Below are 17,829 nucleotides of genomic sequence, written 5' to 3' on the forward strand. Positions count from 1 at the left end.
AGAAGCCTGGCTCCCCAACAGGCCAGGCCCAGGGCAGGAGGTCACAACAGCTAATCAGGCCTCACTGTGCTGGCCTGACTCACCGCCCAGCCCTGGCCATTCCCAACTGCCCGGCTCCTGCCCTGCTTGGAAAGAAGCAGTTTCTCTGCTAATCGCCCGGTTTTCAGAAGCTGGAAGGTGGCTTGTAATGGCCTCCTGTTCCCAGACTCCTCTCTAATGACACACTGCTCCAGCAGATGTCATCCTTTGATTCCTTATGACCTTCTGGATTTGGGCAAATGAGAAGGTGCCTAGGCTCCACAGTAAGGGCCTCTGGGTGTCTGTGCAAAGAGTCTGTCATCCACCTCACCCCTCATCACTACCAGACATCATGGCAAGGACATGGCCTTGCTCACTTGTCGTGAGGGGGGAACCTTCTTCCCGGAGCCAGGGGCTATGAGCTGAGGTGGTCAGCCCTTCAGTATTTACTAGATGTGCTGTCTCGGCTTGACAGTTGAGACAATGCTACTTAAGTGCCCTCCTGAGGGTCACCTCACAAGCAAGCAAATGCTGGTCCTAGGAGAATGAGGTCACCCCTGAACAGTGAAGGAACTACAGGCTCAAGTGCCCAGGGCCCTGAAGAACCCACCCTAGCCAGGGAGCATGATGAGAAGAAAACCTAATGCCTTGAATCCCTTGCCTTTCCCTCCCAGGGACCAAACCAGAGAACAGGCCATCTGCCCAGTTAGCCAAAGGTTTGAGGACTCCAGTACTCCCCTAAGGCCATCTCTCTGGCAGTTTCCTTTCTTCCCAAGGTTTCAGAAAACTCTGTTTATAGATAGTGTCCCCAGGCACACATAAAAACCTCAGTTAGGCATCTTAAAATTCAGTCTGCTCTCTTTGTAAAAGTACTTTGCAAGCCAAGTCATTTTTCAAACCAGCCCAGTTCTGGCTCTGAAGCTGGCTCTGGCATAGAAGGCTGGGCCTCTTCCTTAGCCCGAATCCACAACACAGAAAAGAAAAGCAATATCACCACAAACTGATGTGAGCAGAGCTCTGGAGTGGGGACTCAGGATCACAGGAGGCTTTGGCCTGTCTCTTCTGTCCAAGTACAAAGGGGGCAGACAATTCATGAACAGTGTGGGCACAGGAAGGCTCGGAGTCTAGCCTCCCTCTCAGCTCCAGAGCAGGTGCTGGGAGCCATGTGACTCACGGAAGATCCTCTTCAAGTTTTTCCAGTTCTATGTGAGGGGCAAGCATAGAAGCTTCTTCTCATGGAGGTATTCTGCAAAGCACTGGGGTGAAGGCCTTGTTGCCCTTCCATGTAAAACCCTCCAGCAGTTCAGCCCTCACTTAGGAACAGCTGAGTCTTCACGGTGGCCTCTGAGACCCTGGGCTTCACTGACCCCATCTTCAGCCCTCTACTCACACTCCTCCAGCCAGCATGACCTAACTTATTCTCTTCCTCAGGAAAGTACCCTCCAAAGCTGCCCGGCCGATGCCTCCCACATCTTCCTGTTTGCCCTTTTCTTCATACAGCCACCTAACAGCCTCAGAGCGCTTGTCTCTGCAAACACTCTGTCTTCCTATTTGTTGGCTCACAGACCATTGCAGAAAAAGCCCTGGTTCCTCCTCCTGCCCTCTCTCCTCCTCTACTGTAGAATCTCAGTTTCAATAGGAAAGAAAGGGACATGGCAGCCACTTTCCATCCTCCCTTGTAGGCTGGCTATCTCTGAACGATGAAGAGGAGGATATTCCACTCTCTTCCCTTTCTCCTTCCTTCCTGGGACTATGGTGTGGTGGCTGGAACACACTGAGCCTCAAGAAAGGCACTCACCTCAAGAAAGGTGGCAGAGCAGAGAGCATAGAATTAACAGCAGGGTCCTGTAAATATGTGGACTGTCTTCCTGGGACCCACCCCACCCTGGACTTCTTGAGTGATGAGCTTTCATCTTCTTTAACCATAATAATTCCTAGACCCTCTTGTGAGCAGCCAATGCAGGGACCACAAAACTGGGACCCTTATCTAGTTTACTGCTTGTTCTAGGTTGCTTTCTATTGCTGAGATTAACATTCTGACCCAAAACAAAATTAGGAGAAAAAGAGGTCCATTTCAGCTTACACTTCCCTGTCACACTCCATCTTAGAGAGAAGTCAGGGTGGGACTTGATGCAGAGGCCATAGAGGAACACTGAGTTCATTCCTGCTGTGCTCTGGGCTTCTCTTCTTCATAAGAGCTACAGAGCTATATCAACAACCACAAAGGTCCCTGCAAAGGAGTAATTCTCTCCAGCCTGCAAATGCACTGACAGCTTAGGCTCTGGCTAGTGGTACAGCGGAGACTTCCCTACACATATATTACCTCTGAGAAAACTAGAACCTGTGTGCAAATATGGCTTTCAAATCACAATGACTGTGGCTGGTGGTACTTCCAGTTATACCACAAGAGAAAAATGCTGGAATGAAAAGTGAACCAAGCTCCTGTCTGTGTGACATACTGGCCTTGTGATCTGGAGCGAGGTCCCCAGTTGATTGTCTCTAAAGTTGAGATAACAACTCTGTGCTATCCTAGTGGTGAGAGATAGTGTGTGCGGATCTTTGCTGTGAGCTGGGGAGAGTCTTAGGGGTCTCTCACCTAACCCCTCATCACAGAGATGAGCCACACAGGGTCAAGTAGTGATAGAGCAATGTCCTGGAGTCTCAGACCCATGTCCTCCCCACCACATCTCTCTTGTTTGCGGGTAGTAACGACATTATTATTATTACCACCTCATTCAGCGTGTCACATGTTCTCCATTGCTGCTGTTAGAGCCCTGCACCAGGGAGAGTCATCTCACCCGTGTACTTCAAGAACAAGGGGTTTCAGCTCTTAGTGAGTTCCCAGGTCTTCAAGTCTACTCCAGGCCTGAGACTATAGCCGTGAGCAAAACAGTCAGATAACTCGGAGGAGAAGAGGGCAGGCTAGCACCATTGACGGTGGAGACAGGAGTTCTGCGTGGAAGAAATAACATACTAATACCCTGAGCATGTTCTTGGCCTGCCAAAGGAAGAACAAAAAAAAAAAAAAACCCAGTGTGTTTGGAGCCAAAAGCTCACACAAACCAATGGGAAGAGAGAAAACCAGAGAATTGGAGACACGTTAACAGGAAATGGAGAAGGGTCTTCTGGACCGTAGTAGGAATGTTGGCTTTGTAGCCCAGGCTGACCTCAAACTCTTATTCCTCTTCCCCCTTTCCTCACAAGGCCCAGAATCACAGGTACTCACCAACATGCCCAGGAGGATTTTGACTTTTATTACCTGCTAAGTCCATGCAAAGTGTGAATCCACACCAGAAGTCTGGTAGGCCCTCAGGGAGCAGGCACCTCTCTCTTGAGCCCTCCCCATCTTCTCTGGAGTCTGAATGTAGCCTGTAGCTCAGCACTTAGTGTTAGGTGATCCAGAGCTTCCTTCAGCAAGCACCGTGGCCCTCTGAGATGTTCTTGGGCCTCAAGTTCCATATAGGGTTAAAATGGACGTGGGTGGGCGCTTCTCAGTCCAAACCCCAGGTAAGCAGGCTACTCAGAAGTCTTTTTGAAGGTAGCAGTGCTGTGGAGATGGACGGACAGGTGAGCAAATGGGGGAGCCACCAACTCAGACTGTTCTTCACAGCTTGCAACTCCCGCGCTCATCCCTAAGTCAGAACAGCTGGGCTTCCATTCAGTAAGCCATTGCTCTTTCCTTGGCTTACCTCTCCAGAGAATGAATGGATTATGCTCCAGTGTCTGTCTGTCTGTCCGGCTCTGACTTTGCAGGCAGCCTTTGTAAAAACTAGACCCTCTGTGTAAGTCAGATTTTTCTCTGACATCTGCTTCTTGCCCAGGGTATGTAATTTCTAGGTTTGGGAAATCAATGGCATTGACTCTCTGGCTTTTATTTTTATAACTATGTTTATTACCCATGTGATAGCTATTATCTGATTCTGACTAAATGGAAGTTTTCCAAAGATTTGTAAAATCCTAAGATTTCCAAAGATTTGCAAATCCTTAGGTTTGCAGGAAGAAAATTTTTTTTTTGAAATGTTATAAGTTCATCTAAAAACCACACTGACTTGAATTTCTGGCCCTAAGTTATTATAGAACCTTTCTGAAGTTTGAGACTGTCCCTTGCAATCTTGACTTAGGTTTCAAGCAGCAGGAAAGTCATGAAATTGGAAAGGGTTATCTTTTGTCGATCACAGCCCTTTGTGGGGTGCTGTGCTGACAGAGGACAGTGGAGAGACCGTATTTTATGGCTGAAAGCAGGGCTTGATCGGACCCAGTGGGGATTTTGTTCCAGTAATTGCATCCGATTGGACCTTCTGCCACTGCAGGTACGGCATTAATAACACTCATTAAGTCATATGCCCGTGTGCTTTCCCTCCCAACGGCTGAGTCACTGGCAGAATATATTTTCTTCCAAAGTGTTTGTTTTCATTGTTGCCCTTTAAAAATAATGAGTTCATTCTATTCCCTTGCAAGGAAAGCTATTCCAGCCTGCTTTGAAATTGTATATCTTTTGTCGAGCACATTTCTGCAGCGCGTCCATAGCTTTGTGTGCTGGGGAACCCAACCCGGCCTCTCTTAAAGCTTCCAACCAAGTTGCCTCAGACTTGATACATAGAACCGCCAACCCATTTGACCTTTATATTGTTACCCTTGGGCAGGTAGAAGTCATGCAGGTTTCAGGTGACCCTATCATGTGACCAGAGATCAAAGGTCAGCAGCTCCTAAATGTTCGCCGTCAAGGTAGCCCATTCATCACCATCATTATGCGACTGACAAGCCGACAAATGAACCTGGGATAAAATTATTCTCAACCTTCTGCCTCCCGGATTTACACCCGAGAGGTGGGCCAGGCGGTCTCACGTATTAAGTGGTTCTGTGAGCCTGCCAGCATCCCTGAAGGTGGGGGAAGGACCTTGGGAGGCCTGTTGGATACTCTGAACCCTGGAAGGTCACCAGTTGTCTGCTTACCAAGCCCAGTTGCATATCTACAAAAGCTACCCTGTCTCTGATTTCCTCTGTAATGAGATGAATTCAATATTCTGTGTGAACACAAAGACATCCTATGTCATCGCCCCTTACATCCCTGCCTTGGTATCTTTGGGGTCCTTTGGGGCAGGTTTACATGGTGCAGTGTTTGTCCTGAATAGCCTGTTCCTAGAAATCACTTATAAAAATTAAGATTCCTGGGACTCTCTTCTGGAGAGTATGACTTGGGGCTTATGTCCTTGGGAAACTCTTTTTTAATAAGACACCCAAGGGATTCTTTCATTGTCTGCATTTTAGAATAGTACAAAGAATATAAGATTTGGAGTCAGACAATTCTGGCTTTGAATCCAGACTCTATCATATGCTTGGCTATAGAATCTTGGATTGATTTGTTAATCTTCTGGGCTTCAGTTCCTTCTTGAGGACAAAAAACTCGAAAAGAAAATGTGCAAGGTACCTGTACACAGCATGTATTAGTACTAGCAGCCCTTTATGTTTTCAGTAGAGTTTCTGCTGTTCCTTTGGTCTAAAAGTTGTCACTGAAGTAACAGTGGCACGATCTCTCGTGGCAACAAAACCCCAGTAAACCTCTGAGGGCCATTTTTAGAGCAGCAGGAGCAGGGGGTGCTGTGAAGACTGTGTAGTGTAATCACCTAGAGTAGGGATGGGGCAGAGCTCTGGCCGAGGCAGTTCGACATTAGCCATAGAAGGAGGGTATGACACTCCTCTAGGCCCCTGCAAAGAGAGTGGAGATGCCTTCGGGCCATTATCATGACTAGGAAATGTCCCTGCCTTAAAATGGCAGGAAGCTCTTGCATCCCATCTCTTTACCTCCTGATCTGGCCACACTGTATGAGCCCCTTTCTCTCTCTGCCCCAGCTCCATCATCCAGGATGACCAGAAGCCCTTAGCTAAGAAAGTCTCTTCTTAGAATCCCAACATTGAAAAGCTCATTGCTCTCTCCTTTAAAAGCAAAGCAAGAATCTTGCTGTGCATACTCCGATAAACAAGTGTATAGTGAAAAAGATGCACCTTGGCTCATGGTTTCAGAGGTGTCTGCCTGTGCTTGGCTAGCCCTACCCAATCTGGCCTGTAGTGAGGCAGACATCATGGCAGCAGGAACATGATGTAACAGACTGCTCACCTCATGATTGACAGGAAGCTGAGAGGCAGAGCAAGGGGCTAGGGACAGGACATAGCCTTCAGTGGCACACCTCCAGTGAGCCGATGGTTCTTGCAATTGGGAATCCATCACTGGTTTAATTCATCAGTTGGGTCTTCACTCTCATGATCCAGTCCCTTACCCTTCCAACAGCATACCTCTGAAATCTTGCCTTCTACACACACGCCTTTGTGTGTTTGCTTCATATTCCAAAGCTTGCCGCTTATAGTTACTGGAGGATGTAGGGTTACTGTTATTTTTCAGACAAATTATGGGTCACCATCAAATCTGGAGAAAAGATTTGGGACCTCTGAAAACATATACAGGAAATGCCTTTTGAGTCTCAAGGAAATGTGGAGAACACAATCCAGTTCCAGAAGCTGGTTCTTCCCAGTCACTACCTTCAGCCATTGACAGAACAGAACCATCAGTAATCCATACCCTCCCTCCAGACAGCACTGTCGGTGCTGAGCAGCCTAGCCGTCCCTCAGGCAATGACTGCTTGGTGTTCGAGGCATCATCTTGGTATTCAAAAGTGGTTTTGGTATTCAAAAGTATTTTTTTGTATATTTGGTGTTTTAGAGCCTTTTTAAAGGCATCCATACAGCCTTGATCATTAGATTCCTCCTTTGTGAGGTCCAAATGTAGTCTATATACAACTAGGATTTAGGCCTAGCTTCAAGTGGCTATGTTTAAAAAGTATTGACTACTAAAAAGGTATGCAGAGCTGGAAGAAAGAAAGGCGGCCAGCGAGGTTCCTCCCTCGGACATATGTTGGCTTTACAGATCTGAAAACACTGAAGTGACAACCCAGAGGGAGAGGGTGAAAAGCCATGAAATTCTCTGAAATTCAGTTAGGAGCCACTTCTGTGTCAGATAAATGAGTTATTCAAGACTGTCATGCTAGTATGTAAGATCATCTTTCCAAAGCATAATAAATAAGACCACCTTTACAAAGCAGACCATCATAGTGGCTGGAACATAGGGTAGCTCATCATGTGTAGGCATTGTCCATAATGTCATAATAGCAGTAACAGAACTCTACAAAGAGGATTTGGAGTGCCAAGACTAAGTGTGTGTTTGGGTATATGTGTATAAAGTATCTGTGTATACATACATACATACATACATACATATATGTATCCACATACATATAAATATACATATATAATACACACACATATATATATATATATATATATATATATATATACATATGCTTAAGTACACGAATACATAGGCATATGTGTACATATACATATATATGAAAGAGAGAGTCTCAGTAACTCAGGCTAGCTTTGAACTCAGAATCCTCTTGCTTTTTCTTCTTCATGCTAGACTCAGAGACATGCCAGTATCTGTAAATGTTTGGTCCTGAGTACCCCATGCTCTCAGAAATAAGATTCAGATTCAAAATATATTTACAAATACCCTGGCCATATAGCTAGGCTCTTCTCTGACTAGATCATAACTTACTATAACCCATTTACTCTAATCTACATTCTTCCATGTGATTGGTTACCTGTGCTCAGGTACCACGTGTCTGTCTCGTCACATCTTCCCTGGCGAATCCCCTATGCCTAGCTCTATCCCAGAATTCTTTTTGCCTCCTGATGTCCCACCTTCTATTCTACCCTTTCCTATAGGCCATAGGTTTTTTAATTGATAGGTGATGCATCCATACCATACACAAGATATTCTCTCTACAAGCACCATGGCACCCTAAGGCTGAGATCACTGTATCCCTGCCTGCACACATGCTCACCACTGAAGCAAACAGAAACAAAACACAGTGGGGCCTGGAAACAATACAATGAAGTGGCCCGATGTCAGATTTTAAGTAGTGGTTTTAAGGTGGACAACATGGATAAATCCCTTAAACTGTGCATGTGCAGGGACCATGCAGCCATGCTGGATAGAAACACCGCATCACTCTGTGGCAGATGTGTGGACTCTCGCTGCCCAGAGACACTGAGTCAGACAGGTATTTTCACAGCCATGCTGATCTCCAACTCCTTGGAAGCCTCAGGCCTATAAGAAAGCCATGACTCCTTCAGTCACTAGTTCCTGCGTTCTTTATATTGCTCCAGATACCTGGGCTTTGTGGGTTAGCGGGGCTCTCCCCAGTGCGTCTTCCCTGAGGCCCCATAAGCCTTGAGGCTGGTATGGACTTGAGAGAATGGATTTGGACTTGGCTGGGGTCCTAGAGCGGTCCCCCAGCTAACTTTAGCCAGAGTGACCATTCTCCTCATTGTAGGTGAAAACCCCACTTCATTAGTCGTCAGAGATTTTCTGGTAAAGTTACTAGTTTAAACTTGTCTCACTTTTTGAAGCATCAATTACTTTTTAAAAAGATGTCCAAGTGCTAAGAGCCTTCCTGGATAACACTGCATTATCAGCGTTTTAGAACTAGGCTGTGTGCCTTGTAGGAGGTTGGTATGCTGGCGTGATTGCATTTGTGTGTACTTTCCGTACTGTGGAGGGCCTTGATCTCAGCTCCACGTAGCCCAGCAGCGTGGAGGACCGTGCACTTCATGGAACAGCCGAGAAACCCAGGAATTTGAGATATGTTCTCAAGGTCACCCGGAGGCTATAATGAGACAGGGCATACCGCACTTGAAGGATAAACAGGTATTTTTGTAGATAACACCAGTAAGAACTTCAAAGTCCTGAGGATGAAAGAAAGAAAAGTGAGGTTGTTCGGTCATTTGTTATAGCAAGATTCCTAAAAATAAGAAAAAAAAAAGTTCATCCCTCCCACCCCCAACACAAATACACACACACATACACACACACACACGGTTTGAAATCTCCTATAGACCTCAGTTTGGCAAGAATAGCTAAGTAGCTGATGAACAGCGTCCATTTTGATCGAAATAGAAATCCATGATAAAGACAGAATGTAATACAAAGGGCAGCCAACTTTTGCTCAGGGTCTGGGCCTACTCAACTTCTGCCTGCCTCTGGTTAACCTAGGATAAGACAAGCCTCATACAAATAGGAATCTGGACACCAGCTCCTCCTATCTCTCCCAGCTCTCTGCAAGGACGCTGTGGGGTGGGGGACCACAGCACTGTGTACTGGAGTTCCAAACATCAGACTGTAGTTATTTTCCTCGGTGCTTGCTTTCCTCTTTCCCAGTAAAGAACTCTCGTTTGGTGGCTCATTTTTCTTGTCTCTTCTTGGCTTGTGTTTGATAGTACTTCTCCATGAAGTTCGTCTGTTTCTTTAGCTTGTCCATCTTCCTGAGTCTATTAGCAGAAACCGTTTGTCCTGAACTTTATCATTGTCTGGAGAGTGTCGGAAATGTTACCTGCCCTCCTCTATTTGTTGCAAAATTTAGGGACAAGGAGGATGACCATATGTGTTTTCTTAAAATCAATGGCCAGCACATTACTGTAAAACCTATTGATTAAAAACACAAAGTATAATGTTGGTCATTTAGTCTGTGAAGTGAGACGATAAGGGAAGAAATTTATCCTCTGGCTTTTGCATTAACCTTTATTGACTGCTTGCATACCCATAATTAACACACACTTTAGCTAAAGTGGTTAATTTTAGCACGGTGGCCAATGTTCACTAATGTAGCTGCCATCTTGATCGTCCAGCTGTGAGTGAAGCCCTGGGGGAAATCAGTGAGTTATACCTCAGGGTGAGGGCTGCAGGACCTCTGGACCAGCCAGAATCCTACTCTCTCACTAGGTCATTGAGGGAGAACCATCCTAAACAGCAAAAATCCCCAAGGGTGGTCCATTGAGTCACTTGAGTGGAAGCCAGGGGAATTTGGGAAAGAGGGCTTGTAGATTAGGGCAGGGGATTGTTTTGTTTGTTTATGAGTTTTTTCATTCCCTTGAAGCGTTTCAATAGAGGAGCAGAATTTTTTAAGTAGATCCATGTTTACTTGCTAACTCCAGAAACATCCAAAAGTGGAGTTGTCCCCTTAAGATATGAGAATGGATGTTGGAAGCTGTGGCCTCCATGCTGGGTAGCTACAGACAGTAAGAGCTGGAAGAACCCTAAGTTGGGTAGGATCTTTTAGATGGTCTGGAAAGATCATCTGGCTCTGGCCATGAAAACTGGTTTATTTCCTAGCAAAAGCCCTTAAGTTCCTAACTTCAAACGCAGATTGTTGGCGTGCAGGCTGCAGAGAATCAGCAGCAATGTGATGCATGGTAGAGTCGTGCAGATGTGAGCAGTGGCTGAGGCGAGAAGAGTGTCTGGCATCAGCAGATTCTTTGGGTTGCAAGTAACAAAATCCCTAAGTCAGACAATCAAGTTTTGAGAATGTGCAGTGTGCAGTGTCCTGTGAGCCTTCTCCACCAGACAATATGGTTTAGAACCCTGCCTCTGATGGCAGGGAAGGAAAGTGACCACGGAAGGTCAGGGCTGCACAGAGCAAAAGAGAATTTTCCCTCAGCCGCTGCTTCAGACCTCGATTCTGGTTTTGTCCAGATTGAGTTTCATGCCTCTCGTAACCATCCCCTGTCACTGAGAGAAGGTGCTAATCACATCACCATGCTTGGCATCTCTAAAACACGTCTTAAGGCACACAGAGTCCCCCCTTTTGCAAGGGACTGTAAGATAAAGGGTATACATGCTGAGAAACAACCCAGCATGGGTTCCTGTGAGTGGCAAGTCCACTCGAAGCAGCCACCACTCAAGGGGCCTGAACCAGAACCCTTCTTTAGTGTTGGCTGGTAGTACTGGTCCTTCCAAGTCTGTGCCTTGTAGCCAGCCACTGGAAACTTGCAGCAGCTTGACTGGGTAAGCCACAGGCTGTTTGACTCAAGTCACAAAGAACTATGCCAGGACTGCTGAGCTTCCCCCTAGAGAACCCGTCCAGAGGCCGCCACTGAGGGATTTTGGAAGGAGGAGAGAGCCACACTGTAACATGCAGGACTCTAATGGCATCTCTTGTCCCTCAGTGGCACTTGTGGTAGCAGTAATGATAGTGGTGGTGATATTTAATAGTTACTGAGCTGTGAGCTGGGTGGTCTTCCAAACACTATCTCTGTTCATTAATTTAATCACAGCAAACCAAAGTCAGAGTGTCATTACTCTATGTGCATGTGTGATTGCAAACACACACACACACACAGAGAAGGAGAGAGAGAGAGGGAGGGGGAGGGGGAGGGGGGGGAGAGAGAGAGAGAAAGAGAGAGAGAGAGAGAGAGAGAGAGAGAGAGAGAGAGAGAGAGAGAACGAACGAACCTAGGGAATATTTCCCCAGATTCCTCAGGCATGCCTGAATTAATGGCTAATAATAATAACAACAACAGCAATTTTTCTGGGCATATATGCCTAGGATAAAGTTAATTTAAACATAGGCACAGAAAAAGATGAGCACCAGTAACTAATAAAACAGAAACATTTTAATAGGAGATGCAATAGAAATGAGATGAATTTGAGTTGTCCCCCTCCGTCACCCTGAGGCCTCGAGGTGCTGTGAGGTCTTTACAGCGACGAGCCGGGCTGATGTGGGTGACACTGCCATGATGCTTTGGTGCAGCCTCAGGCCGCTGTGGACCTTCTGATATCATGTCATGAGGATTGTCTACCCTCTGACTCCAGATCATGACAGTGTGGGCCAGGTCGCTTGTACAGTGTACTTGCATGGTTCCGAGGGACAGGGGTAACTCACATCCTGGCTGGGGCAAGGGACTTCATCACACTGCTCAAAAGTCTCGCACAACTTAAAACTCACAAAGGTTTCTAGAATTCTCCATTGGTTGACTGTGGGTAACTGAAAACCAGGGGATAGATAGCAGGAATCCTGGCCCACTGCTACTTATTTCTGTCATCACCACTAGACAGACAGGAGTCCACAGCTCCATAAGATAAAGCACTGCCCAGATGATGTGTCCCCCAGAAGCATTGTTTCCGGAGGACCCACTGTGACCCATGATGCTGCCATCTCCCTACTGCCTCGCCTAGGGACACTGTAACCCCAGCAAACAGGATTGATGTGAGCGAGAACCACAGTAGCAGCTGAAAGGGCAGAAGCCCCCAGATCATCCTCAACCCTTCCACAGTCTGCTGTAACCCTGAACCAGACTGTAGCTGGGGGGTGGGCCAGGTGTCCCGCTCAAACATGAAACCCTGCTTAGCCCTCTTGCTGGCCACTGAGAGAAGAATTTTACAGCAATCTTAAAATCTCGGAGAAACTCAACAAAGGTTCTTATCCCTACCCATATGAAGTCAGTGGCTATGTAAATACACACACACACACACACACACACACACACACACACAGCTCCAAGCCTGCCAGGGTCTGTATGAAACCAGGTGGGTCCCTCACCAGGCATCCTTGGTGAGAACAGTGGCAGCAAACTGGGAAGCAGCTTGCCCAGAAGCACCGCCATTGGCCTTGGGATGCTTGCACAGGCCAGTGTGCACACAGCTTCGCCATGGGTCTGAAGATTTTTAATACTTTCTCAAAGCGAGGAGGCAAAACCATTTGACAGCTGAGAAAGCATCTCTATTGACTTTTTACAAACCTTATGATATTCTAGGTGGATCGACACTTATCACAGCCCTTTAATCTGCCAAGCAGGATAATATGTGCACGGATAATTTATCCACTGTGAGATTGAAATGCTCAATTTGGAATAACTTTCCCTACCCAGTAAATTGAGCATTACTCTGTGATTCTGAGGCCGAGAGAAAGTACAATTTAAAAAGCTTTGCTGGGTCCCTTTGTAATTAGTCGCAGCTTCTCTTGAATATTAACTCCCCCTCGTCTTTTTCAAGTGATTTAGAGACTGTCACAGGAGCTGCAGAGATGCACCCTGAGAAGGGTGACAGCCAGCGACGTAGTCTCCAGCACCCATTGTGAAGTAGGCTACAGAGCATGCCCTCTGCCCCTCCACACCAGTGCGCTTATCAGCACAAACAGTTGACTATTTATGCTAAGAGGATTGTCAGAATCTGCTCCTGTTGCTTTCATTCTTGTTTTAAATAAATAATGAGAACGTTTAAACACATTACTCTTCTTGGGGCCCCCGAGGTCAGCTAATCTTATTATTTATGAAGTGGTGTGCTACATAATAGTACTTAGTGCATGTTAACAGACGCTATTATCAGGGTCTGATGCAGAGAGCAGAAGATATATTGGAATGTTACGTGTAATGTACGACGGACTGAGTGCATAGGATGCCGGTATAGCAATTAACCACATGCGAAAATAGGTGTAAAGCTGAAGTCTGCTTTCCCCTGGGAGTCTCCTCACCATTAATAATCCCCTAGAGAAGACACAGCTTTCCTTGAGGATCTTACCCAGTCTTAGGACTTGGAGTGGGCGTGGCCACTCTTCAACTGACATTGAGGGGGAGGGCAGGGATGGGACACCCGCACAGCTGTTGGAAACACAGGTTTGGTGCGTGCGCTCTGCCTGTAAGAAATCATTCATTACTTATTACACCCTTGTCTTTTTTTCTAGGACCCTCATTTTTCAGATAACTGGAGCTGAAGCCATAGCATTTCCCAAGCCCAATTTTAGATGCGCTCAACTCTCCAAGAGGGTGGCGCCTCAGAGATGTGAGGATGTTACCCCAACTTTTTCCTACCAGGCTATAATTTAGCTGCATATGATAATTAATTTCTCTACTATTGATGAATAATCCATTTAATAAAAACCGTGATTTAAGTGTTTTCCTTGGGGACTAACTCTTGCTAGCCTCTTAATTTAATTTTGTGGAAGTTTCTCCACCTATTCATCAGTGGAAATGATCATTAACCTCCATTTGCATATACCCTTATAAACCTCTCTCTCCTTGGAGTGCCTTTTCTCTGAGCCCAGCAAGCTGGGACACTTGTAAATCTCCAGGATCTCCAAAGTCAATCCTGGTCTGTAATATTGTTTAATCTATTCTTGGACGTTTTAATGCAGTAAATTCAATTTAATCTTTCCCAGTAATCTAGTAATACATCGAAATCCCACAAACATTTAAATCTGATAATGGCTTAATCACACACTTTAAATAACTGTTGAGATAATGAAAAAATAATTCACCATTTTAAAGGCAGAGTAACTCAATTTCCCTGGTGATTGGCTTTCCTGAAGCCACTGGAGATAATACAAATCTGGGAATTGGAAAAACTTGAAGCTCTAGCACTCAGAGAGGCGGATTTCTCTCAGAAGTGTGTGCTGTCTGCCTCACAGCCCTGCTCCTGCCTCACGCTCGCCTTCACAGGGACTCTTGTGCACTTGCCAGTGCCGTTCCGCACATTTTCCAGAAGCCTGGAGCTTCCAGTACCTCCCCAGTGGACTAACTGTCTTCTCTCCTTCTTCTAGGTGCCAGTCACGAATCATCCGGAGTTTACCAGCACAGCAGAAACCAGACTGCCGGCCATACTGGGAGAAGGATGACCCTTCCATGCCCCTGCCCTTTGACCTCACAGACGTGGTTTCCGAGCTCAGAGGCCAGCTTCTGGAAGCGAGATCCTAGAGGAAGTACAAGTCTTAGGTGGAGAAGGAAAAGATATTCTTGGCTTTCCTCCCCAAACCTTGGACCTGGGTAGTGTAGATTCCTCTCAACCCCGAGGTTGTAGGACCTGGGTTCCAAATCCAAACAGCTAGAGAACAAAGTCCACAGATACTGAAATGTTGAAAAGTTACTGTGTTTAGTCTGATTTGGTGTTACATTAGAGCACCCCTTCCCCCCCCCCCCAAATATTCTTCACTCATTTTTCCCCCTTGGGAGCTCCTTTGTCCCCAAGGCAGCAACAGGGATGAGCTAAGCCTGTGACAAGCCTCACCTGCTTTCCCCTTTGGCTAGCTACCTCAGAGACGGGAACTAGACCTAGCCATGGGATGACAGAACTAGAGACATCCATCCCAGCTTCTCACCATGGCTTCTAGTGGTTAGACCATCCAAGATGGCAGCCAGCGGCTCACCGTGACTGCACGGACATAAATTCAGCTCAGTTGTAGTTAAAACTCCATTCTTCAGTTGCCTTGGTGTGTGCTGGTGACTGCCGGTTTACACAGTACATACAGATGGTTTTGTGTTTCACACATATGAGTTGGCATTCATTCGTCCAGTTTTCTGTAGCGGCTAAGACATGGAGAAAAGCAGTGAAAGGCAATCACCTCAGTCACCTCTTCCCTCCTCTTCGAGGGAAGGGGCTGTGAGCCCTATGCACCACTGCACACAGGAAAAGGAAGGAGCTACAAAGGAAACAGCCACCCCCTGTCTTTATGGGGTTTCCCTGATCCACTGACAGAGCCCAGCCCTATGGACACTATTCTGTGGCGTTAGTGTTTTCCTAGAACCCCCCCACTCATAGGCACTGATGGCAGGTGTGAAGGACTCAGTTCCCAACCCAGTGACAAGAGTGCATCAGAGAGACCATGGACAGATGTTAAGCCTGCACTCTGATTTCAAAGTGCCAAGTTTAAGACACCCCCCTTCCTCACTCTGTGACCTCTGCGTGTCCTTGGGTCTCAGTTTTCTCATCTGTATGGTGGGAGATGCCAAAAGTACCAACTCCTAACATGACAATGACGTGATATGACCGAGCTACAGACCTAGAGTAATTTCTAGCATACCACTAAATATCTGATACGTACCAGGGTCGTTATATGAGCTAACCTGAAGAAGCCATCTTCCTCCCCCAGTCTGCAGTCCCTTGCTGTCTGTGTCTTGTTTGGCCCACATCTTTCTCTGCTGACCTGAAGCCTTTTGGTGACTGAAATATTAACAACAGTTAGCCCATGATTTTCTTGTATTGGCCGAGACCTGCATTTGAAAGGGCACAAAACAGTAGTGTTTTTTGCAGAGCCAGGATGCCATTTAAGGTGCCCTCTTGCCTAGAGTTAGCCACAGAAGCTACACTCCACAAGCACCTAGGATTTTCTGGTGCAGGGACCCAAGGCTCTCAGACCTTGATTTGTTCCCTTCTGTCTCTGAGCCAGAACTTCCTCATCAGTAGAGAGGTGAGGTACATTCTCACAGGGTAAAATGGAATGTTCTAAGTAAGGGTACTGGTGGCTTCATATGTCACAGGCTGTCCCATCACCCCCAGCCCCAGCCATCTGGCTCTGTGGTTTATTAGGCCCCATGATATTTCTTCTTTGTTCAGTTTCATTGGGTGCCAAAATTAAAAATCAGGAGATTCCACATAAAATAAAAATGTCTACATTCTCTTTAGAAGCCAGGATACCTGTGAGGCCCTGGGTTTCCATAGTCGCATGGCAGTGGCTTGGCAGTGTCTGTGACCTCTGTGCTCTGCTGTGACCCTGCTGCTCCCTGTCACCATTTTGTAAGCCTGCTCCCCAGCAGCGCTTTCTAAACCTGCTTGCTGACATCCTGTAGTAGAAAGCAGTAGCATCGAGTGCTCAGTCCGTGTGTCTCCCACTGAACTGTGTCCATGGTCTGCTTGTACTGCCGTACTGTGTGCATCTGTTCATACACAATAAAGAATTACCAGATGAGAAGCCAAGGAGTGTCTGCACTTTTCTCCCTGCACGGCAGTGTGGGGCTGGCCTTGCTGGGTGGGTGAAGGAGGTTCTCAATCCTCCAGTTGTACCTACCCGCATTCCTACCGGCCTTTCATGGCTGACAGGTTACAGATCACTTGAGAAAAGTGCTCTAAAAGATGCATTACCCTGGGTGTTGGGGGGCTCTGGGCCTTTCTCTCTCCAGACTCCAGCAGTGGGTCTGCCTTTCTCCAGCACTCTAGGGAGTCCTAGGTTAGATACTACTGCCAATCTCTGTCTGCCAGGGTATACAGAATGACCGCTTAGGGATCTATACTGTCATCGGGAGATGGTCGAGAAACTGTGGCAAGATCATTGTAGATGCTTGTGCTTGGAGTGGAAGCAACTACGTAGGCCTGGAAGGGAACTTGGGACCAGTAACAGAAGAGAACTGGTAGATTCTCCAGGGGCGGGAGGGAAGACCTTGCCAGAAGAAGGGATAGCAGTCACAAAGACGCTGACAATAGGTGACTCAAAAATATAAAGGAGAGGGGTTTGGTGGCCCAGGCAGAGAAAGCCAGGAGAGTCCTACCATCCCTCATAGAGCAGAAATGGAAGCCGTGTTCCCTGGACAGCATGGAGGATTTCCTACAGGGGAAGGTAGGGACTGCTCGATGAGATATTTTTATGCTTTCAGCCATCGCTGTGACTAATGCCTGGATCCCAAGGGTCACGGGGAGGAACAGACTCACTTCCAGGGAGAATCATGGCAACCAGAAATTCCATGTGGTGGAAAGGACGCAAGCAGCCACCCCCAGGGTACGGAGTCCACGCCAAGTAGCACCCAAAACAGCCCATCCATGCCTGCTCTAACCAGCAGCCTCCTGCCTGACAGAGTTTTCTAGACAAAAAGAAGTGGGGTCATGGCATGGCTTGTGACACAGTTTTAGTAATAAGCTTCTAAATCCATCACTGAGTGAATGGAGGGGTGCCAGAAGAGAGATTGCATGAGCCCTGCCTAATGCCAGGGTGAACGCTTTGTGTGTGTTTCCAGGGAAGGTATTTTCCAATGCAACTTTTTTTTTTTTTTTTTTTTTTTGCCTGCTCTAGTTAAGGCCGATTTTACCATTGGGCAAATTGCATATATTTGGATCCATGCCACGCTAAATACTGTTTATTCTGTGGATCTGTCAGAGGCCAGCGCATGGAAGACAAGGGGATTCTGATTTGAAAAGGCAATTCTCATCCAAACAGGTTC

General features: G+C 46.7%; 1 protein-coding gene across 1 annotated transcript in view; it reads left to right on the plus strand.

Annotated features, from left to right (window-relative positions):
- Nucleotides 1-16,594, plus strand: part of Fto (FTO alpha-ketoglutarate dependent dioxygenase) — a 348,908-nt gene extending 332,314 nt beyond the window's left edge. The window contains exon 9 of the mRNA XM_028788217.1: nt 14,445-16,594. Coding sequence (XP_028644050.1) covers nt 14,445-14,598 — 154 coding nt within the window. The 3' untranslated portion in view covers nt 14,599-16,594. The remainder of the gene's footprint in view (nt 1-14,444) is intronic.
- The last annotated feature ends 1,235 nt before the right edge of the window (nt 16,595-17,829 follow it).

The sequence above is a fragment of the Grammomys surdaster genome, unplaced genomic scaffold, assembly GCF_004785775.1.
Source record: "Grammomys surdaster isolate TR1022 unplaced genomic scaffold, NIH_TR_1.0 125739, whole genome shotgun sequence".
Lineage (NCBI taxonomy): Eukaryota > Metazoa > Chordata > Mammalia > Rodentia > Muridae > Grammomys > Grammomys surdaster.